This window comes from Cetorhinus maximus, chromosome 1 (assembly GCF_964194155.1).
Source record: "Cetorhinus maximus chromosome 1, sCetMax3.hap1.1, whole genome shotgun sequence".
NCBI lineage: Eukaryota > Metazoa > Chordata > Chondrichthyes > Lamniformes > Cetorhinidae > Cetorhinus > Cetorhinus maximus.
In genome coordinates this window covers 62,317,395-62,343,747 of record NC_135879.1, presented here as the reverse complement: position 1 = coordinate 62,343,747, position 26,353 = coordinate 62,317,395, and the positions used below count along the sequence as shown (strand labels likewise).

The window sequence follows — 26,353 nt, the reverse complement described above, 5'->3', positions numbered from 1 at the left end:
AATTTGAGATTCAAAAAATGGGAAGTAATGAATTTTAAACATTTTGAAAAGTAATTTGTGTAAAAATCAGTATCGTTAAGTGTAAATAATTATTTGTGTAAATACTTGCTTGACAGCAGCTTGTCGTCTTTATTTGAATTGTTCAGAGTTGGAGACTTTCTACGTATACATATGTTAACTGGTGTAGATGCTGCATGTACACATGATGATACTGTTGTGTTGACTGGGACATGCACTCATGCTCAAGTAGATGACCTATCATAAAACAATTGGACATAGATCAAAAAGTTGTACATAAAGTGCATGGTTTTAAGTTCTTTGAATAATAATTTAATGCTTATGTGTTTAGGGTAGTATTCCTGTAAGATTTTAAAATTCCAGTATGTCCAAACCAGCACTGGTTTCTGGGAGATACTGCTGTGCAGCATATTGAATCAGGAGTTGATATCTAGTTAATGACTGCTATCAATCAGAAGTAAATTACATACATTTATAAAGCCAAGTCCTGCACAAAAGGCTCAGACGCTGAACATAATATACCTCATTTCATCATTAACTTTCAAGCAGAGGCTAGTATTTATGACGATGTTTTTTTTGTGATGAAATAAACACTAGCAATTTGAGGTCTGTTTTGGTGGAGCACCATGAAATTTGTAGCTATTCAGCAATTATAAGGATCATATTGTGAAGAGGCAAATGGACAACATGAGCTTTCTGTCAAGATTACTCTTGAGTGGGGCATCTTGTTGTGGGAGAACTAATTACACAAATAGTGTATAAATGAACACTGCAGATTTCTTTTGTGATTTTAATTGTTGTTATCTTGAAGAATGGCATCACATAATTCTGTCAAAAACTGTCAAGGATGGATGAGAAATTAATAATTTATTGGCTTAAAAATATATTTAGCACACAAAGTAACAGAACGATTGATAGCTAGAGAGGTTAACACATTTTACAGGCTTTCATTAGCTTTTCACTATCATATGTTGTTTGTGGCAGTGTGTGAAATAAGCTTTGTAAGAAACCTAGGTCTTGAGAACTAATTACTTCTGCCGATTGCCACACTGATGAATAGACCTTCATTGTATCTTTCCCCAGAAGACTGGGTGCAGTCTATGATTCACGCCTGGATCTCAGTAGATATTTGATAATAATTTTAATAGATGAATGTTGGAAGCCAGGATGATGAAGTGCCTGTTCGAGCACTGCAGCTATCGCAGCCAAACACATAACACTCTGTCGTATGTGACTAAAATCGAGTAATGGACCTTGCGTTCACATTTTTTAGGGGGAGAGATTTTAAATAAAAAATAAATAAATAGTATTTCAGATTACAATCGATTTTTGGTGCACTAACTGTTATTTTCTGAACTTCAATATTGTGTACATTGCATAAATAAAAAGAGGTTCGAGGGTGCACACATATTTGATAAAAACTTAACACATTTTCTTGTAGCTGATGATTATGTGTAGGAGATTTTACTATGGTTTTAAGCCCATATTAGTGAATTAGCAACACCATGTGATTTAATGGTATAATTACATTGATGAAGCTGTAGACATAAATTCACTTACTGCTGGGAAATGCAGAATACTGACACATAGAATTATCCACTTCTTACTGAATACTTGTACTTGTTTAAATTGTATTTCCTAAGTGAATTGTTTTACACCAGAGGTGCCTCTAGTAGTATATTAGAAATAATTCTTCTCCTCCTGTTGTATATTTGTGTATCCTGCTACAAATAACGTCTAAAGCGTGGTGGTTGAAATACTGCTTTAATACTGCTGTTCTTTCATCCGTAATGCGACATGTCTGCTTTTTCTATATAGAAATGGTGGTGTTGCTTATAAAATTCCAGTAAGTTAGAAGGAAAAAAGAATCTATGTTGTATTGAGACTGAGAAATGTTGCCTTCCACTAAATAAAAAGATTTATCTTATAAGTAACAAATCTTCCTGTGTTGTTTTTTGCAAGTAAAAAAAAGAGCTGTAAATGGAAGAGGAAATTCTTCAGGCTGTGTAGTGGAGCATTCTTTCAATTTGACGTGAAGAGATAAAAAGATTAGTGTTACCTTTTTATTGTATTTTGCGGAATAAAATTAGGTGTGCTTGACATTTTGCCTCCTAAAATATAATGTGAGAGAAAAAAATCAAATGTCATATGTTTTAAATATATTACCTTGTCTTTATGTAGGAATGGGTCTTAAAAATATCAGTAAAAGAAAGGAAATGCATTTTCTAGTATTACTCTATGCCTCAGGGGCTAAATGTAATGAATATTTTAAGAGATTATTTTAATTAAATTTCTGCACGTCTAAATAGAGTAATATTTTATTATCTCTTCATGTACGCGCGTTACAGTACTGTTCATTAAAGTTAACACTTTCTGGACTGAGAATGCAAGGTATGATTTACTGACCTTGTGTAAAAACACACAAATTGGGAAGAAAAATGATGAAGGGGTAGACTTTGATTAATATAGGTAATGCTATACCATATTTATAATGGCCTTTTCCCTATTCTGGTTTATAAACGCAGTCACAGCTAAAGGTGTCCTGCTGAGGCTGAAATGAGGCTGAAATCAGAGCACATGCCACTAGAGTGTGGGGAAACTGATCACACTGTCAGCAATTCATTTCAAAATGATGTATTTAGTGCTCGTTTCACCTTCCAAGAAGAAAAGGGAAAGGGGTTTCTTAGTCTGGAAGGTGATATTGTTATTTTCAAGGACAAACCTAACTTAAAGATTGCAGACTGCAAAAATGACCAACCAAACAAGGAGATCTTTATTCAGCACTTATGTGCTACCATGCTGTTTGATAATTGCTAACATATGTGCTGCCTCTATTTCATTGCAGTCGTCCTCGTGAGTTCTGGCGCCTTGACTACTGGGAAGATGACTTGCGGCGCCGCCGCCGATTCGTTCGCAACTCATTTGGATCAACACATCCTGAAGCAGCACTTAAAGCAGCAACTGAACACGGTTAGTTTCATAGAGAATTGGTCTCTGCTTATTGGCAGTAGGTACGCAAAAATAAAATTAGAGTTACATTTGTAAGACCACTTAAGCTGTGCCACAACACATGCTTGTATGTCAAATGACCTATTTTGAAGTATAAACACTTGCTGAATAGTTCCACATCATCTCACCAGACAAAGACAAAGGTGTCTGAATTTACTTTTGGTTTGTGGTGTCATTGTTTGTATTGCACAACAAATTAGCTGAAACAGAAAAGGTGTGATTCAGTGTGGTATTTTATTAATCCCATCTTTTTACATGTTTAGATGCATTTTTTAAAAAAGTTTGTTCCCCTTTCAACGTAGACTCACCTCTATTTAAAAAAAAACTCCAGATACAATTTAATGTAACAGAGACTGAAATCATACGCTTGAATGCTTAGTGCATCATTTCAGGAAAAATAAATCCGTATTTGAATAAAGAGATTGAAATAATAAACTAATAACTTGATGACAGAGTAGAGAAGTAAATTATCATGAAATGGAGTGAGGCCGAAGATTTTCTTATTTGGTGAACAAACTCTGCAAAGAAAAGAAAATCAAATAAGTTTTGTGAAAAAGGGACACAAGTACAGAATGTCTTTCTGGTTTTTAAACTGACTAATGCTATTCTTTCAGTCGTTTGGGAAACTGATTAAATTTATTTTCTTTAGTTTGCTCTCTTTCCCCTAATGTCTGTCCCCAAAAGCCCTTTCCTAAATCACAGTCTGTATTCTAACGATCATTGGACTGGAGCTATAATTTAATGAGCTATAACATTGATTGCTCCCCCTATAGAAACAGATTTATTTAACCTGATCGTGCACTTGGTCATTTTTAACTGCAATGAAAACTAATTAACAAGCATTGATTACCTTATATAAGTAACTGAATGAAAACTGCAAAATATTAGTGCAGAATACTTAACTGATAGTAAAGCTATGCTGCTTTTTCTTGAAGGTGTCGTGTCTGGAAATAACTTCAGTTATTACCAGTAAACAATTGTAAAAGGAAGATCTTTTGAAGTTCAGTCACCATTATATAGTCTGATGTACCACTGATTTTGAAGCATTCTAAAATCAGATTTAATTTCATAAAGATGTCCACATTGGTTTGGAATTAAGCAATTTTTGTTTTACTGGCATACTTTCAGGAAATTGATAATTGCAGTGGTTTCCAATTTCAAGTTATAGAAGTATTTCTTACGAAGGAAATAGAATGGCACAATCAGTTGTATTTTGGTTTCTGTCTAGTAGTTTAACCTATTGCACCCTGCCTTAAAGAGGTATTTCTGGAAGAAAATGTTCACAATATGTCACAAGGTAGCACTGCAGTCGTGACATCTGTACTCAAGATGAATGGCCAGGCTGACACTAGTCAATAAGAATGTGATCTAAAAGCAATAACTGTACCAAATCCAGAGATCCTTAGAGACTAGAACAGGACCAGATAGGTGAAGTGCACAGCTGGGCTGCTTCTGCCAAAAGGCTTTTGATGTAATCCACTGCTCTTATTAGCAGCGTACATTTAAATAGATAAAATATATCTTTTCCCTATTATTTCACATAATTGTCCTTCTAGATGTGGACAGCAGCAGTATTGACTAATATGTTCACATAAGCTACTGAGCTGTTGCTCCTGATGGTCTCTTCAAAAACCCATATCAACTTGTTACCTTTCTCTCTGCCTTCAAATGCACCTTAAATGCTCAATGCTTCAACAGTGCTTTTGTTTTATTCCCACCACTTCCTTCACTTCCTCTTTGGTGTGTAGGGTGTGAGATGTGCTACTTGAATGTAAGTTAAGAACTATGTTATAAACGAGTACATAATGTTATTTGCAATTAATATTCCCTTCTTTGACTTGGCATCCATTTGGATTATACCTTTGTGAAGTGTCATGATACGTATTTTGATATTAAAGGTGCTTTGTAAGTGTGAATTGTTGTTATTAAGAGGCTACAGCAGGATCTTATATCTTACAAGCTAAAATGCTAGTCCAGATTTTAGTCCACAAAAAATAATTATTTTGAATAGCTTTTACTTTTACTGGTGTCAATTTAATTTAAAACCTTAAGTGGAAGCCTTGTACCTGTCGCAATATCATACAACACAGTCATTATTGTCATGGCCCAGAGAGTGGGGAATATACAATGATCAGTTGAGACCCAACAAGTTGATGTGTCTAGTGTGTGGATGAAGAGAGTTAGCATGCTTTCCACTTTTGTATGCTAGTTTGCTTCCCATTTTCAGCCCATACTGCTAGCTAGCAGCAATACGAAAAAGAGAGTCAAGTGTGTAAGTCTCACCCCTGTTAGTACACAGCCTCTCTTGGTAAGTCCTCAACTGAGTCTTCTCATGGTGACAGGCGGAAAGCCTCAGAGGAGGTTTGGCCCCAAGACAAGTAGTGTGCAGACCCACAGGCATGCTGACATGCCCTGGCACTCATGATCCAAACTCCCAGCTCTGGCCAAAGAGCTCCACTGCCTTGTGGATACCTTGGGAAAGCTGAAAGTTAAGTGTGTAAACCCTGACAAAATATCTGGAGTGGAGCCCAAAGGTGGACTGATGTCAAAATAAGTAAATCCTTCTGGAAACATCTGCACCAAGCCAAACATAGTCCAAAGGAATGCAAAGCATTCAACTGAGGAGATTGAGAGGGGGACCCTGATGTTTGGATAGCCCAGGGTCTTCATAAACTTGCCCAGGTTTGCGCCATGGAGAGGACACTCCAATTTCACTGCAGTGTTAACACAACATGGGCACGGTAGTTACGAGTGATAAGCCCAACTCGATTGGCATAGGGTATAGGTGCTGTGGGCTGCCTCCAGTGGGAGGGACCATCGTGTCCCACTGGTCAGCAACCTCCTAGCTCAAGCCAGGCAGTCTCAGACAAGTAAGATGCTGACCTACCACGGTCCATCTGCATCAGTGGGTTCTTGGAGCTTAGAGTTTCAGCTCAACAAGTGGATGGAATCTATTGCACCAGGCAAACAACCTAAACAAGAAGAAGGAAGTGCCACTGCCTTGTGGATACCTAGGGAAAATTGAAAGTTAAGGGTGTAAACCCTGACAAAAAATTATGGACTAGCATTTTAGCTTGTAAGGTATAAGATCCTGCTGTAGCCTCTTAATAACAATAATTCACATTTACATAGCACCTTTAATATCAAAATACATATTGTGACACTTCACAAAAGTATAATCCAAATGGATACCAAGTCAAAGAAGGGAATATTAATTGCAATATTTGATTGACAAGCTGGAATGTCAGGACTTTATGCAGAGGACTGACAGGCAACTTAAAGCTGGTCGATAATGTGCACAAGACAACTGTGATCAACCTGGAATTTGATAAGCTGAACATCAACATAATATCCCTAAAAGAGAACGAGCTCGTTGAGAGTGGTTCACTGAAAGAACCTGGCAGAGAAAGAGTTCAGAGGAAGGTGTGGGCTTCACTGCATGGAACTCACTATTTTCAGTGATGGAACAGCTCATAAATGGATCATAACATGTTCCCTCTATCCACGTCTCAACTAAAACAAGGCTAGTTAACCTCATGAGTATCTTAGCTGCAACACTACCCCACTGGAAAACCAGTTCTGTGAGGAGCTTGACATTGCTATCTGCAGAATCCCTTAGTCAGAACATCTTTACCTACTGGAGGATTTCAAGGCAAGTGTGGACACAGACCATGAGGCATGTCTCTCCTGCCTCGGACTTAATGGCCTGGGAAAGATAAAGAAGACAGAGACTACTATGCTTTGGTGCTACCATGAGCTTTATGTAACTAACATCTTCTTTCAGAACAAACCATGCCACAAGGTGTCCTGGAGACCTCCAAGATCAGGGCATTGGCACCAGCTGGATCTGATTAGCACCAGACATGACTCTGAATAGTATTCTCAATACACATGGCTACCATAGCACTAACTGAAACAAATCATTCCATGGTGTGTACTAGGGTGAGGATGCAGCCCTTGAAGCTTTTTTGATTCAAAGCAGAAATGCCATCCTTGTATCAACGGTGGTCTACCTAGATAAAAAACAACAGTTCTGCGACTCAATTGAACAGGTGCTCTCCGGCATTCCTCCACAAAGTGCAGAAGTGAAATGGAACATAGTTTGAAACACCCCATCGACAACACCGCACTCTCAACATATGGGAAGCAAGAGCGGAAAAATGCTGACTGCTTCGAGGCTAACATCACTGTGATGGAATCTGTCATTGAAGCTAAGCTGGCCGCTCTCATTGGTTACAAGAGATCCAAGTGAGAAAACTGAATGCACTAAGCGCTGCTCCAAGTAAGGTCCAACTGGTTATAACTCTGCCAGAATATCCACATATCCTTTACACAGGCAATGTCAGGGGCATGTGTGAAGAGATCAAGAAGGTCCATCAGCAATGAAAACGGCTTCATTGAAAACAAAGGCAGGGGAGGTCATTACCAACTGCAATAAACAGTTGGAGAGATGAGTGGAACACTACCTTGAATTTTACTCCAGGGAAAACACAGTCACAGAGGAAGCTTTAGACACCATAGAAAGCATGCCTGTCATGCAGAGCTGTGTAGCTGTGTATTGAACCCATAGAAGAGGAGCTCAGCAAAGCTAATGACTCGCTTGCTATGGGCAAAGCTCCAGGTGCTGATGCTGTACTGCCTGAACTCATCAAGCATGGAAAACCAGCACTCCATCTGCATGACCTTCTCTGTCTCTGCTGGAGGTGGGGGGCAGTGCCCCAGGATATGAGTACAAGAACAAAGGTAACCGCAACGATTGCAACAACTGTCGAGGCATCTCCCTGCTGAGCATCATGAGAAAAGTATTTGCTCGTGTTGCCTTTGTCAGACTGCAGATCTTGGCTGAATGCATCTATCCTGAACCTCAGTGTGGTCTCAGAACTGGAGGATCTATAATTGACATGAACTTCTCAGTCCAGCAGCTGCAAGAGAAAAGCTGGGAGTAAAGGAGACCACTGTACATTGCCTTAATTTGATCATGTGAGCAAAGGTGGTCTATTTAAGCTGCAGGATGGGTAAGGTCAGCTATGATGGGACAACATCGGAACCCTTTGAGATCAGCAATGGGGTCAAACAGGGTTGTGTTCTGGTGCTGACAGTCCTTGGCATTTTCTTCCCTTTGCTGCTGTCAAACGTTTTCAGGTCATCTACAGAGAGTGTTTACTTGCATACCAAAGCTGATAGAAAGCTTTTTAACCTTGTTCGGCTGAGATCCAAGGCAAAGATGTGCCAAGCCTCGTTCGGGAAGACAAATGTTATGGTCCAAGATATTGCCATATCGCCACCTATCAGCATTGACAATATGACACTGGAGGTTGTTGTTAGCTTCACACTTAGGCTCTACAATCACCATCAATTTTCACTTGATGCTGATGCATTGCAAAAGCTTCAGCTGTTATGTCCAAGCTGAGTAAGAGCTTGTGGAACAAGGCAACCTGACTGAGGACAGCGAACGAACTGTGAGTCTACCAAGCCTGCATCCTCAGTGCACTCCTCTATGGTTGTGAGACCTGGACAATGTACGCTAGGCAGGAGATAAGGCTGAGCAGTTTCCATCTATGCTGTCTCAGAGATATCCTTGACATCTCTTGGCAGGACCAGGTCACCAACTCCAAGATCCTGCTAATCCCATCATCATACGCTCATTGCTAAGCCAATGATGCCTGCACTGGCTCCGCCACATTCGTTGGATGGATGATGGCCGTATACCTAAAGACTGTCTGTCTGGTGAATTGGCCACTGGCTTACAACCTTCTGGATGTCTGTACGTCCTCTACAAGGACAGCTGCAAGCGAGATATGAAGATGGCAGATATTGACACTGACAACTGGGAGACAGTCGCTGATGGCAGTGATTCCTGGACTGAATGTTTGGAAGGACATCAGAAGGGGCAAGCAGAAACAAAAGCTCAGCTGGATGAGAAGAGGGGCCAAGAGAAACAGAGGCCAGAAAATCGTGCATCTTCTCAGCTCACTGTCTTCCTCTTCAGTAATTGTGGCAGACACTGCCATGCCAGAGTGAGGCTTCTGAGCTCCACCAGGTGATGATGTTGATCAATGTTGATCAGCAAAGCACAAACCATTGTCTCAGGAGATGGAAGGCTGCCACATTTGAGTTGAGATCCATGTGCCCACTTTGGTTTCCTATCTGCTTAATACTTAGATATAGCATGTAAATAAAGCTGCAGGAATGAAAAATGTAATATCTTCTGATTTATGTGTTGCAATAAAGGGAAGCATAATATGTTGATTAGATAAGACAGGCTTCAATAAGTTATTTTTAAAATAGAATGAGCAGAAGAAACCACTAATGGCAGCTACCAGTGATTGGGTAGAATTGGCTAGCAGATCCAAGAAGCATTAATTACGAACTTATCCTTTTAACTGCCTTAATTGTTGGTATAATAGTTGTCTAACAAGTATTTGCGAAAACTATGACAAAAACTTGCATTCATGCAGTGCCTATAATGTAACAAAGCATCTCAAGGTGCTTTGCAAGCTTTATAAAACATTTGACACTGATCCACATAAAGAGACATGAGGCTAATAAAACTTGGTCATAGAGGTTTAGGGAGGGAATTCCAGAGCTTTGGCAGGTGGAGGAATGGCTGCCAGTGGTGGAGCAACTAAAATCACGTGGCACACAATCCATTGTAGTAGCTGGTGTACAGCATAAAAGGATTTCTTGCATGATCCATGGGTTGTACTATCATTTACTTAGATATTGGACAGGGAAAGTATGCATTCTGATTGTAGGGGACGCAGGGTCTATTTATGAGAATGGCAAGTGATATTCAACCATAGGGAAGGTTAAAGTGCAGTTATCCCAAAACATGAGGAGAGATCAAGGCTTATGGCTGACAAGAAGTTGAAAGAATAAAGACATTGTGAAGAAAATTGGATGTTAAGTATAATTAACATTGTTGTGTAGTCAAAAGTGATGGAGTCTATCTTAGAGTTTGAGTGAATGCATAAGAAGGAGCATAACTAAGTGCATGAGCTAGAAAATAAAGATTAGGAATGTGAATCAAACAGCAATTGCATGAGTGAGGCAATCATATCTTGCTTCCCAATTAGAGTTATTCCCAAATGTTCACATGACCTACATGCCCAAATTCTCATCTCCCTACACTTCCCACCTCATACTACCTGACTTCTCCGAATAATCACTGCACCCAACACACACAACCTATCCTTGACTATTCACTGCCCCATCGTTACCTATTCTTTTATCTCAAATAATCATTATTTTCCCCAAACTGTGGATTCTTCAGCCCCCGCATGTTCCCATACTCTCCAAATTCATTACAAATCTAGCATCCATCCTCCAAACAGTTTGTCTGCTGATTTACTGCGAGTAATGCTATAGAAGATCCACTTCCATATAAAAGTTTATTCTGACTTCCTGTGAGCAATATCATGGAAGACAAAATATTATAAATCATTGTGTGTACAGATATCACAGACTGTCCAGTGCAAGTACCTGGATGGCAGATTTCAAAAAAAAGTATACAGAAAAAAAGGCATTCATTTGCAATGTACAAACTACTGGAGCTGCAATGACTGCATGCTCTTAATGCACTTTCCCACAAACCAAATCAGGGTTCTGATCCTCCTGCCCTTTCAAAATAGCACATTGTTTGACTTACTCAGTCATTACACCTCACCTGCATCCTAAAATTGATGAGCAAATTCCAATCTGTAAGTTTCCTTTTCATAAAGCTATAATTAAATTCTGAACTGAGCAGAATATTATATTGTGCAGAGCATGTCATTTCAATCCTTATTTTTTTAAAAAGTGTCATCAAAATCACCATGAGAAATAAAACAGGTAACCTAACGCATGCTAGATTATCCCCTGTGATATTATTGAATGTTAAAAGTTTATTTTTTTAAGTTTTGTTCTGCAGTTTCTTTCTGCTCATCATCTTCATGTCTGTCTTTGAATTTTATCTTTTTCTCTAGCTCTTTATTGTTCAGAAAAATAAGCAAGCATTCCCTTTTTTGACAAATCCATCTAGATATGTTGCAAACTAATTTGAGTTGTTGCGGCAACAATTAAGCATTGCTGTTATACACCAATATACCAATATACACCGATATGCACCAATAAATGTTATTTTACCTCAACTCACTACTGGATACTTTTTCAAATATTGGAACTATCTCAAATAGCCATAACCATTAATTATAGTCACTCTTTTACTCACCATATTCCCACTCAACTTATTGTATATCCATGGTATCATACACAATGTAATGTATTACTGTGATGTCAGACTCTCTCAACTTATTACTGTATCCAGATGACTACAGGCCAGACTTAATATGCTTTAGTGTTATTGTAATGGAAGAGGGACATTGGAAAGTGAGAGGAATCATTCCTGCTGAACTATGTCCAAAGGTATAGTTCTTGGGAGGTATAGGTATTGGTAGTCCAAATCTTTCAGAATATCAAAATATGATAAATGTAATGATTTTCTGGTGGTTTCACTAATTTGATGCTTATCTTTGAAAAGTAATATTTGTTGAAAACGTCCTTTCGGAGAATGATTAACCTGAATTCTGACTTGGTTTGATCAATGTTTACCTCTGGTTCATTGGTTATATCAGCTTGCTCAGTGATACTAAAGACACTTGCAACACACATTTTTATTCCAATTGTGGCTGTCCTGTGGTGTTGTTCCTGGTGAGTTGGGGGTACTTATAATCCAGTTGCTATACAGTTTTACCAAGGAACAAACTGTAATTATTACAATTGAGGGTTCTGCAAATATTTTTTCACATGCCAAACACAAAATTAATTCCCAGAAGCTTTCATTGGATTGAACAACATTTATGAGCTGCTTTTAACATAGAAAAATGTCGACCATTTCACAGAGATGTAGTTAAACAAAAATGGATGCCAAGCAAAAGAAGGGAATATTAGAATGAATGACTAAAAGCTTGATCAAAGATGTGAGTTTTAAGGAGGACCTTAGAGGAGGAGGAGTTGGAAAGGTTTAGGAATTAAATTTCTGAACTGAAAACCTAGACCACTAAATGTGCATCCGTGAATAGTGGGATGAAAGAACTGGTGGCTGTTAACAGGATCCAAACTGGTTGGTGAAGCAGAAACCAAAACTCAAAGCTTTTTTTTTGCCTTGATGGAGTTTGTTGACTTTGTTCAGTTGAATAGCTGACTTCCCACATACCCAGTGTCCCAGCTTTCCCCTATTTATGTGCTCCAAGTACTTAATTAAACAATACCCTTCACCTCTGTATCATAACAATATAATTAACATGTGATTAACAATGGTTGCTCAAGAAAGAAGCCAGAGTTCGATGACTGAAGAGTTCTTGAGGGTTGAGGCCATGACAAAATTTAAAAAGAAGGATGAGGAATTTAAAGCTGAACCATGGGTGAACCAGTGTAGTTCACCAAACATAAGTGATGGATAAGTAGGAGTTGGTGCAAATTACAAAACAGGCAGCAGAGTTTTCATGAGTTCACATTTAAGGAAAATGAAGAATGGGAGGCCAGCCAGATGAGCATTGGTGTAGTTGAGGCTGGAAATGTCAAAAGCAAGGATAAAAGTTTCAGCAGCAAGTGGAGATGGATAATGTTAGGAAGTTAGATGTCTTTATGATGGAGAAGAAATAGAATTAGAAACTTGATTTAAGGTCAAAAAGGGTGGTAGAGTTACAGTTTGGATTGACCATGAGACGATGAGTAGAGAGTGAGATGAAAGTTTGTGACAAAGGCCAAAGAAGATGGTTTAACAGAATCTTTATAAAGTTTATTGTGGCTCACCCAGGGACAAGCACTCTGATAACACAAAGGCAGTGGAGGCGATAGAGAAGTTTACAAAATAATCTGCTACTGATGTCCTTGAATTACATGTAGGATTTTCACTTGATTTCAATGCCACTTCAAATACTTAATGTTGGTCACGTCACATACTTTTGTACGAGACAAAATTACCAAATGGGTTTATTCACAAATCGTCATTTTACAGCAGCAAAGTAAAAGTTTCATTAGTCAGTTCAAGTGCGCAAGTCAGTCTAGGTAACACAATAGCCTTAACCAGTAAATGAAGAGTTATACAGACAAACCCATCAGTTGCGTCCATGTGAATGGCTTTCTTTGCAGATCTTTCAAACAAATTCAAACAAAGGTAGTAGCCACTCAATCTCTACCACAGAACTTCTCAAACTTGTTCCCATTGTGACCCCATTTAAAGGCTTCAAAATTGTTGTGACCCCCCTCAGAGCAGCTGAGAGAACAGGGTTGGAGAGACCTATGAAAGTGTTGAGGTGCTGGAAGAAGGCTTTTAGTCTTCATGTGCTTTTAAAAACTTACCTTTCCCTTGTTTTTTTTTAAAGTGGCCTTGCAGCTGTTAACATTCAGTTCGAGCTCCATGGCAGCCATTGCTGCTGCAGAGTTCGGAAGCCCATAATCTGTCTCACGAACCAACTGGGGGTCCCGACAAGCAGTTTGGGAAGTCCTGCTCTACCAGTTGGTCCTTCCTGGAATTACATAGGTATTTCCCTGTGGAGTTGTGTCTTGGCTCCACAAGTACTGCAGCAATGTCAAAACCATCACGCAACAGTATATCAGAAATGTGATCCTTATATCCATAAAGTCCTTTGAATTATATTTTTGCCTTTGAGAAATCAACCTGCAAGACAGAAGCACTTTAATCAAATCATGAATAGCAACTTCCATAATATATACTCACATGTGGTATCTGACAAATATTGTCAATGCAGGGACTATCCTGATTACATTATATTGTTGCATAAGAGCTTTATAATGCATGTTGCTTTTTTTTCTAGCACTAGTGTAATTATTTTCCCAGATGCATACGTGTCGTAGTATTCAATAGCATTTAACATGGCTGACTTTCTTCTGATATACTTCAAAAGGATAAAAGCTAATTTACCAGCATGCAGTTATAGAAGCGCAATTTTAAGGGAAGTACCTTGCTTAAAATAACCTTTTTAAGCTACGTGATGTTGCACAAAGAGGAAACTTATTACGATAGACAAAAAACCCCATAACTAAAAATGATGAACTTTAAACAAAAATCTCTTTCCATTTAAAAAGGGAAGGGCAATTTTTCTTCCAGTTTGGCTATAAGCAGTGAAACAACACTATATATGAACAGGGCAAATTGCACACAAATGCTTTTTGAAAGAAAAGATCAAATGTGGTATTGGTAAGTGCTGGACACATTCTTTTTTTGGTCCTAAAATCTAATATTCCTGTAATGCTTAATAAAGGAGGATGGAATTAGTATTAACGTGAAGAAATCCTGTCTAGCAATTGTACACTTTGGGTCTCCAGCATGCCTTTAATGTTCCAGAAAGAAGCAGCATCCTTTGTGGATGCGCAGGAACTCAGATTTCTAGGAATTGTGGTCTGTTATATATGAGGAGTTACTTGTATGCACAATTTGAAATCTTTACATTGGGAAGCTTATGGGAGTTAGAAGTAAATTGAGTCCCTGGTGTTCAGAAGAGTGGCAGCATTTGTTGTCCTTGTGGGATGGCTGGCGGAGAAAATTGGACTTAATTTCATTGGTAAATGCGTGTTTTTTTATATATTAAAATTTCTGTTTTAAATTTGACTTGTCAAGGATGGTAGTGCCTGAGTTTGCCATTTTTATCAGAAATTTCTTTTTTGGTGAATGAAAGGTTCAATGTCCGTTACACATGACGCACATCCCTCCTCGCCAAACGAGTCCAGTACTGACAAATTTGTGACCATACAGCACCACTGGAGTGACACTAACTCCTGTTTCCTGTCTGATTTGCAGAATGCTGCACAGGCAATTGATTAGAATAAAAACGCCCTATTAAAGTGAGACTAGGACAGAGAGCTACACAACCTTATAGTTGTAAAATCTAGAACACTGGCAAGAAATGGAAAAAGGACTCTGCATTTTTAAAGTGAAACGTGGAGCAATGGTTGTGAGCAACATAAGGTACAGCACCTTCCCCAGCCTTACAGCAACCCAGGCCAGAGCTGCTATCCAAACCCCAGAAGTTTTAATAATGTTACAAAAAAGCCAGGTGCTTCAGCAAAAGGCAGCACAGGCATTGTAGAGGCTCATTGTCACCTCTAATGACCAGGATTTATAGAAAGCATAGGCACAGGGCATGGCAGCCTGTACAGCCTGCACTGGAAATGAGCCATATAAGCCAGCTGCAATGTTTGCCAACGTCAGAGGGCATGGACAACAGGACTGATCTGAAAAATGGGACTGACATGAAAAAAGATAGGTCTTCAATATAGATAGAAAACTACAAAGAAGCAGCAGAGATGCACTCACTGCAATTCAAGGCTCCCTCATCAGACAAGAATAACAGTTTCTGCATGCTATTGTTTTGTGGGGCGTTTTGGTTCTATGTACTATTCTAGTCTGACGGTGATCTGGGTCTCTATTAGTGACTGTTACATAAAATGCACATGCAAACAGTACGTTATTCTTGAAGCCCTGTGCTTTTTGCAAAAACTGGGGAACTCAGCAGCCGGAGTAGGAGAATTTGCGCTCTCAACAATACTGTACTCCCATCCAACACCCACCAAGGTAATCAGTTGAGGATGGAAAATTTGTTTAGGATCTCTGTAAGAATGTACATTATATAGCTGTCTTCACAGCCTCAAGATGTCCCATTTGATTACTTTTTGAAGTGTTGTCACTGCTGTCATGATTGCAACTGATTTTCCACAGCAAGATCCGACAAACAGCATTGAAATAAATGACCCAGATAATCTGTTCGGCTGAGGAATGAAAATTTGTCCAGGACACCAGACGAACGTTGAACAGTGCTTCTGGATCTTTTACATCCACCTAGAGGACAGAAAGTGTCTCAAATTAACATCTTGTCTGAAAGATTGCACCTCAGACAGTGCAGTATTCCCTCAGTACTACATGGAAATGTAAACCTAGATTATCTGCTCAGATCTCTGCAGTGGAGCTTGAGCCCCCAAACTTCTAACTTGGGCACGGCTACTGCCACTGAGCCACAGGTTAAACAAAGAACATCATGAATACTTGGTTACCCGAATGAGATGGTGAGTGAAAAGATGGGCTTTCCCAATACTGTAGATCAGTCTTGGCCAATATGATAACAGTTCTAAGTGGTGGATAAAATGGCTTCTGCTCTCAAGCCTTTATGCACAAAGAATGACATCAGAGATCACCTGACTATGGCAAGCCACAGTGCCCAAAGGCACTTCTCCAAACATCCCCCTTTTCATATAAAGAAAAGATGACCTGCATACATTATAATTTGCAGCTGCAAGTCTTATACATGCATGGTCTAGAAGGAAAGTCATCATGCATGTACAGAAAACGGTTGATTCTAGTCTGTCCCCCTTTTGTCTGTCCCTTCACACACTTTGCACACACGATCTTTAAAGTGTTTAGGTGTTCTCATGGTTGTACGTGGGTTGTTACGGTTTTCATTTGGTGTCCACTCATTACTGGGGTGATCTTGCCTCTCTGGGGAACGTTGTTGCCATGGCAAGTGTTGCCGCTGTGGTAATTGTTGATGCCTTTGGGAAATGGTCGACCTCTGGTGCTGATGGTTGTTCAGTTTCTTGTGCGATTGGTGAAATTACATCTTCTTCATCAGCTGTCTGCTGTGAAGGAACAGCTTCTCCAGTTGGACGTAAAAATCTACAGTTACGACAATAAGCCTGGTTGTTCATTTTCACCCTGTACGGTCAAGGTGACAACTTCTCTACACAGGCCCCAAGTTGTCAAGTAGGCTGACTTTTATTGGGGGCGTTGAATGTCTGCACTGACTGACTCTCCAACTCTCAGCTTTGGCATAATTTGACAGCTTTATCAAAGTGAAATTTGGCTTTCTGTTGTTTCACTTTGATTTTGTCACTCAATCTTATTACTACTATTGGCTTCAGTAGTATTTTAGCTATTGGAAGAGTAGTTTGGGTGCGGCATGACATTAGTTACTTACCTGGACTACATTTCATGCTTTTGGTAGGTGTGTTTCTGCACTCTAGGATTGCTTTGTGCACATCTGTGCTGGATCTCCTAGAATTTTTATGATCCCTTAAGCAATTTGCACTGCGGCCTCAGCCTTTACATTTGACTGGGGATAGTGTGGAGATGATGTGATGTGCTGAATTTCCTAATTTTATGAAGTGCCTGAATTATTCACTTGTGAACTGAGGGCCATTGTTGCTCAACACAATATCAAGAATGTCGTAATGATTGAAGTGTGCTTTCAGGCAATTTAAGATCCCACCGGCAGTCATTGACGTCAGCTTGTCCAGCTCCCAGTAGTCTGAATAGTAGTCAACTGTGATGAGATAATCAGGTCCAGTGAGAGTGAAGAGGTTTGCTCCAAGCTTCATCCATGATCTGTATGGGATGTCATGAGTCGAGAGCGGCTCTTTAGCTAGCTTAATTTGATATTCATTACAATCATTGTACTGACTGATACGGTCCTTGATGTCATTGCTTATATTTGGCCAGTATAGCACTTCTCCTGCCTTCCTCAGACTAGACATTATTCCTTGATGGCTTGCATGAATACGCTTTAGCTTCTCTTTTCTCGTCTCCTTAGGGATGTACAGGATGTCATCTTGGACAATCATTTCATCTCTATATGCCCAATACTCTTATAGCAATAGGTGTGCCCTTGATGGTTTCAGGCCATCCTTTCATCACTACCTACTGCAGCACTTGGAAAGTTGCATCTCATTGCATAGTTTTCTTGATCTGTGCACAGATCAAGAAACATCTGGGGGGGCTAGTGCCAAAAGTTTCACTAGATTCTGATCATGGTCTGTGATGGCTTCTTCCATCGTATCTCCACATCAATAGGAGAGCAGATCATTCACAATCACTTTCACTCCTGGAAGATCATTGACTATCTCATGCGGTCGGTTTTGATACTCTTCGGGAGCAATAGATATGTTAGACAGCATGCGCAATCATCTGTACCACCCAAATGGCATCCATAACATAGTCAGGAAACTGCTGCTTTCATTCAACTACACTTGCCAGTATCCATCCTTTGTATCTAGAGTAGTAATGACCTCTTCAAAGATCTCTTCAAAGCTTTGTTGAGGTCCTTTGGATCTATCACACTCAGCTTTGCTGGTTTTTTTCGCTGCAACCATGCTGCTAATCCAGTCTGTCGGAGTTGTCACTTTCTTCATGACTCCCACCTTTTCAACTTCCTCCAACTTATCTTTGAGGCTGAACTTGAGGGCAACTGGAACTCTCCTCAGAAGATGCTGAGTTGGTCTCTCACACTCATTTACTTCAAGATGATATTTACGAGGCAGCCATCCAAGACCCATGAAAACATCTTTGCAATTTTTTTAGGATTTGTTCAGCAGTCAATAGCTTTGTAGGATGCATAATACTGCAAACCTCTTCTGGTACGTGGAGGGATACCAGTCCAAACTTTTGACTTGTTTCAGCTGAAATGAGTAGATTTTGCTCAGTTTCTGATATTTGGAACTGCAAATGTTCGTTCTTCCCATTGCATTGGGCTGTCAGCTTAGTTTGTCCTCTTGGGGTGAGCATCATTCCACCATACAACCTCAACTTTACCTTCAACGACTTCATTTTCAGGTCACCATCTTAAGCAACTTCACACACGTCTGCAAAGCTCATGATGTTGCATGTAACACCAGTGTTTATCTGACACTTCATTTTGAAGGTCTCCTTATGAGTCATCATACTAATAGGAACAAACCATCTTCTTCCTTGAGACATGATGATGCCAACCTGTTCTAGGGTGTAGATTGATTCATCGGGATTATTGTTCGACATCTCTCCAGTAACCATCTTTTATAGGCTTGTTTTTCTTCTTTGAAGCAAAACATTTGCTTGCAAAGTGATTCAGCTTCTTGCAATTAGAGCACAACATTCCCCACACTGGACGTGTTTCCTTTTGCATGGTGTCCTCCATAGTACTTACACCCTGTAAGGTGGTCTTGATCTTTCTGCTGGCCATTCTGTAAATATTTCTTCCTTTTTTCCATTTTCTTGTGTTTTTAAGGCCTGGACTGCCTCTCAGAATAATGCAAAGCCTTTCCAGTTCCCCCATCAATACTCTCCAGCTGATAATTAACAACCTCAGAGCCTCTGCACATGTCAATAGCTTTCTTGAGAGTAAGATTCTCTTTTGTTAGCAGATGTGCTCTCACGACGGATCACTTGTTCCTAAGATAATCCTACTTCTGATCAGATCATATTCCAATTGTTCAAACTCACAAGATTCAACTAGACATCTCGGCGCAGTCACATACAGACCGATATCCTCTGCCTTTCCTGAGCTCTGGTATTGAACATGTAATGTTTATAAATATCAATAGAAGGTTCAAAGTGAGTTTTCAAGGCCTCCAAAATTTCACAAGACTGGCTTTTCTGCTCCTCTGAGGTCTAGGGTGCAATACAGCATGTAGCACTCTTTCCTCAGCACTGATAACAGAGTTACTACTCTTACTTGTTCTGGTTCCTTGTTTAACTCTGTGACAATTTCATAGTTCTGCCATTGAGTCTGGAAGAATTTCCAATTCATTCTCAAACCTCCTTCATCTTTATAGGAACAGGCACTGGAATATTCAAAGCCATACTGACTCATCCAGCATCAATGTCCTGTACAATGGTACAGATTGAAGTTTTAATTATTCCCTGCTGTTCCAAATTCAAACTAGATAGGTTGAATCTGATTGGCCACCTTGAATTTGAAGAAAGCTTGGCATTTATGTGCTCTGCTGCATTCTCCATGGCAATACCTCTACCAATCAGAGTCCATGTACTTGCCAACCAATCAGCGCACTCTTCTCATGCAGTACAAATTGTTGTTCTCTTTACTGTTGGCTTACCTTGCAAGCTGTTCTGATGAATGCAAGATGAAAAGCTTTGATAGCATGTCTCTTTCTTTTCAGCAGTATTTAAGTCTGCACTATCAAAAGACAGTGAAATTAATTTTGAGGATATAAGGAATCTTTATTTTCACATTGCTACAATGAACAACAGAAACAAAGCTTGGGAGAAGATCTGGAATGAACCTTAGCCATCTGTTGGCATTCCATTTCTAAAGCAGCATACACAGTCTCGTAATAGATAAAATTAACTTAAGGACACACATCCCTGTTGTGTGCACAGTTGAGACCATTGCTAAATGTTGGTGATACTTTGGGAAGGGTATGGACCTCCATAATTTTAATTATACTGAAAGATCCTGGCCTGTTGTAAAAAATGTCTTTTTAACATCAAGCATCTCCTTCAATTGGGTATGAAACATTGTGTCATTAGCTTCACCTTTCCCTCTGATGTTCCTGCTCCTACCCCATCCCACCAAGACCTTGGGTTTCCCCATCACTGTAACTATTCTGTGTATCCCACTAAGGTAGTGGCAGGAGAACCTCCCCACCTGGTCAACATGTGGATCATAAATTAGTGAAATTTGAGAAGTTAATGCATTCTCTGAGACTGAAATTAGAGTAATGATTTGAATTGTTTTTCTCTTTTTGGATTACCGACAACATCTAGCCAATAACAGCCCTTCATTTGTCATACAACAAGCATCTGGAGTATGCCCCAACCCACCTGAACAGGGTAAATATTAAAGCTAAAGTGTCATAACCAAAATCCACTTGGCACTAACCCAAGAGTAAAACCTAATGGCAATGCCATTCCCTGGAATTGTCTCAAGGATAGCCAGAAATCCCAACTGCCCACTGTGCAATATGCTATAACTATCTATGCTGCATACGATTATACTATGAGTGTAATTCCTAATGTAACCAAACAGCAATCAATGAAAGACAAAAAAAACTCAAAGCAGCAAGAATGTATGCTGAAAACAAAAAGCTAAAAGCTACTGCGGATGCTGGAAATCCAAAACAAAAACAGAATTACCTGGAAAAACTCAGCAGGTCTGGCAGCATCGGCGGAGAAGAAATCAGTTAACGTTTCGAGCCTTCATGGCCCTTCGGCAGAACTGGAGCATAGTTAGAAGAAGGGAGAAATGGAATGTATGCTGATTTATTTTGGATTCTTCAAGTGCTGCTTTATACTGTGCATTCCCAGTTAGGTGTTATGCAAGCAAAAGCGATTATGCAAAAAAATGGCAGGTAGCCCTCTACTGGTAAGCAATCTGTATTACACAATATAGGCATTTGGCTTCTTTCGTCTCGTGGAAAATTTCCAACTATGCCCAAGCACAGTCTTATCATAATCAGTTCAGGGTTATTTCCAAGTGCCGAGCTTCATAGACAAGCCAAGAGCACTCAAAATGTTAAAATTAAGGAACACCTTTCCATCGGCAAAAAATGCCTTCATGGAGTTTGAAGAACTTATGCATAATTCTATGCTCAAGCTATAAAAAGATTCCAGATAGTCTATAACTCTACAGTACAGGTGTCCCAATAATACCAGCCCACATTTTGCGTGTCTTTTCACTTCAAAAGTGGACAGAGCCCAAGAGGGCGAAACCTATTGAATATAAATTCATGAGTACGGATCTCTACGGTTACCTTATTGAAACATGTTATACTTATAATTAATTTGATTTTTGTGATTTTTTTCTTTCACATTTCCCACCCTAGCCCACAGCGCTCCATTGTAGTGCCCACTGTTGCGACAGCCGACATCACTTAACTCAGAACAGACCCATGTATTCAACTTGTGACTTTTCTGTCTGCATGATTGAGCAACACACCATATAATGTATTTAGCCTCTGAGCCATTGTAAAGATTACTATTTTGAGTTCTTGAAATTATTAATCTTTGTTGTGCCAGGCAGCGATCTATATAATCAAAACCAGTATAAAAGAAGTTGCCCCTTGAGGACTATGTTTGCCATACTGTTGCTTAGAATGGTAACTTGGTTTTACACAAAATCCCTCTCCATATCCATGCTATTGAATCCTTTCAACATGACTTTAAAAACTGGAATTTTGATCTTACAATCCTGCCCACCCTCACCACCAATCCCTACTCCTAACATATGCATGCTATTTCTAATAAGGAAAGATTCAACGATTAAGATCAAATGGCCTCTTTGCAGTTCCATCATCTAAAGTGTGGAGCCATCTTTGCTTACCACCTTTGAAAATGTTCTATTATTTTTATATCTTGGAGTACATTTCATAACAAAGTCAGGCTGTAGACATGGTTTACATTTCTGGCATATGTCAGTTCTTCTCTTGGAAGTTGTGACAGGCCTCTGACTGTGAAAGTTATTGCCTTCTAATCTTAGTGATGCCTCCTTACTGTCTATGAAACAGTGCCATGGCCTATCAAACTTCTATAGTTACTACTAAGCCATCTGATTTGTGGTTTAATTATTCTAACATTCGGTCTGAAGTCCATGCTACTGTGGGAACATGCCTTAAGAATGAAATGTGTAAACCAACAGGATGTGATAACATCACTGACCCTTTCTGCAAGGATGCTGTAAATATTGGACATATGCCAGAGACACAAATTAGAGTTCAATGCTCATCAATAACAGAACACAGTGACAATGGGCCTGCCTTAATAAGATGATGATTCAGTCCCTTGAGTGGATGTATGTATCAATAAGTGACCCATCTCTAACTATTTTTTTTAATAATGCCATTACTTTGAGTATGTTTCAACCCAGATGCAAAGATCTTGAAGTATTTGCAAACAGTTAAATGACAACACTCATTGGCTGCAAATTCCTATAAATGATGCATCTAATTAATAGGGTAACTTTAAAGATGATGAAAGAGGATTCCAAGTTTATCATTTTCTCTTCATGTCACCTGCAAAAGTCATTAATTTCCTTGATATATGTATCTCTGTTGGGTATATAGCTGTATCAGAAGATGACCATCATATGGTCAGAGGATCCTGTTGTCTAAAAAATAAAAACAGAAAGTACTTTGTCTCAGCTAGCCTTCAATTGACAAGTTGATATATAGAAAGGGACCAGTTGAGTGTCAAGGGTAACCACTAGGTTATTTGCACCATTATGACTTTATGGAAGTCTCACTACTCAGTAGATCTATAATAATAAATGGAAGAAATTTGCAGCCTGGTGTCTATAAGATCATTGAGATCCTTCCGTTACAGAAACTTCTAAAATCAATTTCGTCAATCTTCCCCTAACCTAACCCATCTCGTCTCTTATTCCCTTCCTACTCAGAACAGAGTGTAGAATAAAACATTACTTAGATTTTTAGCTGCAGCATAGGTTTAGCATTCTACAACATATGCTTCCTTTGATCGTTTCTTCAGCTGTTCTATGATGGCAAAATGGCAGTTCCTCATGCAAATTGTGATCGCTAGTTTTATAACATTTTTAAAACTTATAACCTCAATGCACATGTGTACATTCATTCTGGGAAATGGATCTCCTCAAAGTCCAGGTAACTCACTAACCTTTAGCCAGAGTGTTCCCGCACCTTAAGGCAATTACGTATGTTTATTTTGGTGACATCTTGAGATTATATATTGAATCTTTATTTAGAATTGGGTACAGTGCACTGAAAATGCCCATCCAAATTTCTGTCTGAGAATAGTATTTGTTTCCATAAACTTTGGTGGTAGGTCACATACCACAACCTGGACTTTTTGGTTGTTGTTTTAACATCAAAGGCATCCCATTTGAAATAAAGGGGATAAAATGTGCATTTAAATATTGCAAATTTGAAAACTTAAGTTTAAAAGTTTGACTTACTCTACATCCATGCACCTCCTCCATCCAATGCCAACAGAAAGGACTGGGACACCTGCTCCACAAAACTGCACTTTGGCTATATATAGTCTCTTAGCAGCAAGAAACTCCTTAAATTTTCACATGCTGTGCATCATCTTCAGTTTTCAAGTGCAATCAGGAATATCTGTGATTAGAATGTCATGAAAAGTTTGCTTGTGAATTTTCTAGTTTTGGGCATCTGATTAGGATCCAAGTCCCTAAAGAAAGTTATGGCTCCTATGGAGCCAATTGCTGTTGGGAGCCTCTTTAGGTGAGATGTAATTATCTGGAAGTAGGTCCCAACATGGCCTCTTTATTGAAGGAACTCTGCATTACAGGAGAAGAGAAGAGGAAAAATAGAAAAGAAAACACACATTATCCCATACAAAAATGTATTGTATAAATTTAATACACAGTTTTCCCATTTCTTTTCCACGAGGCATTCTTCCTGTAGTCTATCTGCTCTTTCTGACTACAACCCACATATTTGCAGTGTGAGCAGTTGTCTCAGGTTTATGTGCTGATCTCTTCAGTTATTTCATTTAATTAACTTACAAAAGTATGAGGCTATTTCACTGACTTTGAATGGCCAGTTGAACAAAGAGGCGGCTAGAGGATGATGGCCGTATTTGAATCTGATGCAAGATTTGAAGCTTGGGACTAAATGGAAAGGGGATTGAATATGTTTGGGACTGGCAAGAATGTCAGTACGGTAGGACTGAATCAGATCTAGTTTGAGTGCAGCAGAGCCTCATAAGGTCAGTAGTTGGCAGTAATTAGATTAAACTTGGCTCACATCATAAGTATGTATATCATACTTGGAAAAGTAGAATAATGCAGTATGACTGTGAAATAATTTTTTTGTGATGTTTTAACATGAATGCTATGTGCTTTCATTTTTCTTATCACTAGTTATTAGTATTATTTTAAAAGTTTGTTCTAATTTTTTGAAAGAATCTTGATATCCTTGCTTATTTCTGCTGCCTTGTTGCTCCCAGTCAAAGGGAACGAGTCACTTATTTGCAAACATTACTCATGAAGGAAACCTCTGGAATGTCAACTGCTTCTGACCTTGCATCACCCACTGCCTCTGGAAAGTCTTTTTGTTACTACCGGGCTTTATTTGTCCAACGCCTTTCTCATCAACCTACAGAAACTCCTAACACATCAAAAATTTGGCTACCCACATCCTAATTCCCACACAGCCATCACATCTATCTTTGGTAATCTCTGTTGGCTCCTTAACTCCGAATGCATTGAATTCAAAATCATTTTCCTTATTTATAAATCCACCCATGATATTACCCCAACCTTGCTTTGCAACCTATTCAGGCTTGCATCTCAGTCTGTAACCTTTGGTAATCCTACTGTAGTCTCCGGTATATCTATTTTTCTATTGCTGCACATTTGTTTCTCTTCTGTGAAACACTTTGAAATCTGTATTATGTTGCATGCTTTGGAAATGCAAGTTGACATAGGAAATATGTCGCCAATGCAGGGGCAATTAAAATCAATGATATGCAAGAGGCCAGAATTGGAAGAGCACAGAGATGTCTTATAGCTGAAGGAGTTTACAGAGAGAGGGAAGGTGAGACCGTGGGGGGTTTTAACATGGGAATACAAATTTTAAAACTGAAACATTGGTGTATTGAGAGCTAATATTGGTCAGTGAGCACAGGATAATGTGTGAGCGGAACTTAGTTTGGATTAGGATCTGAGCAGCAGTTTTGGATGAACTCTTGGAGGGTGAAAGATGAAAGGGACCAAAGGAAGCTGCAGGTAGATATAAGATGGGGAGCGGGCTAAAAAGTGGCTAATGGAAATTAGAATTCATAAATGTGAAGTGATGCATTTAGGTTTAAAAAAAAACAGCAGAAATTATACTCTTCATGGAAGCCAGCTGGATGTTATGGAAGAGCAAAGGGATTTGGGGATACAGCTTCACACAACATGAAAGATAGTACCTCAGGTTGATGAGGTTGTTAAAAAAAAAGTTAAACTCTAGATATTATGATATGGTATAGATTATAAAAGCCTATGTAAAACCTTAAGATGTCGGAGTACAATCTGCACTACATTAAGGCTTTGGGGGATAGAGTGCAGATTCACCAGGATGCTGCTTGATATGAGGAAATACAGATATATAAAATAACACACAATAAATTGGGTTTTTTTCATTAAGGCACAAACTCAGACTGGGCCAAATGGCATTTTTCCATGTTATAACTTCATATATTTTCTCTAAGAATCCCGATTACTTCTTGTCACCCTAATCAGATAACTGATGTGTTGGAAATCATAAGAATGATCCCCTGTCCTGCCACTTAATGATCCAGTATATTATAGCTACAATGTACTCCTTAAGGTTTTGAAACATATTATTTTTGTACATCTTTTCTTGTACCTTGAAATTTGCTAATATAGAAGTTTCTAATCCTTATGAAAAGTAATTTTTCTCTTTTAGCTCTAGCACCTACACTTTTTCTAAACTTATGAACGCTATGGACCATCATGATATCAATCACCTTGAACACTCTGGTTAATTTATAATTACCAGTACGATGCCCTCCAATCCTTTTGCATTGTAGTAACCTCCGTGCCCCTCAATGAAAGCCTCT

The 26,353-nt window shown here is 39.1% G+C and overlaps 1 protein-coding gene across 1 annotated transcript in view; it reads left to right on the top strand.

The window, feature by feature from the left end:
- Positions 1–26,353, top strand: part of lrba (LPS-responsive vesicle trafficking, beach and anchor containing) — a 913,498-nt gene that overhangs the window by 512,284 nt on the left and 374,861 nt on the right. The window contains exon 37 of the mRNA XM_078541260.1: positions 2,864–2,988. Coding sequence (XP_078397386.1) covers positions 2,864–2,988 — 125 coding nt within the window. The remainder of the gene's footprint in view (positions 1–2,863; positions 2,989–26,353) is intronic.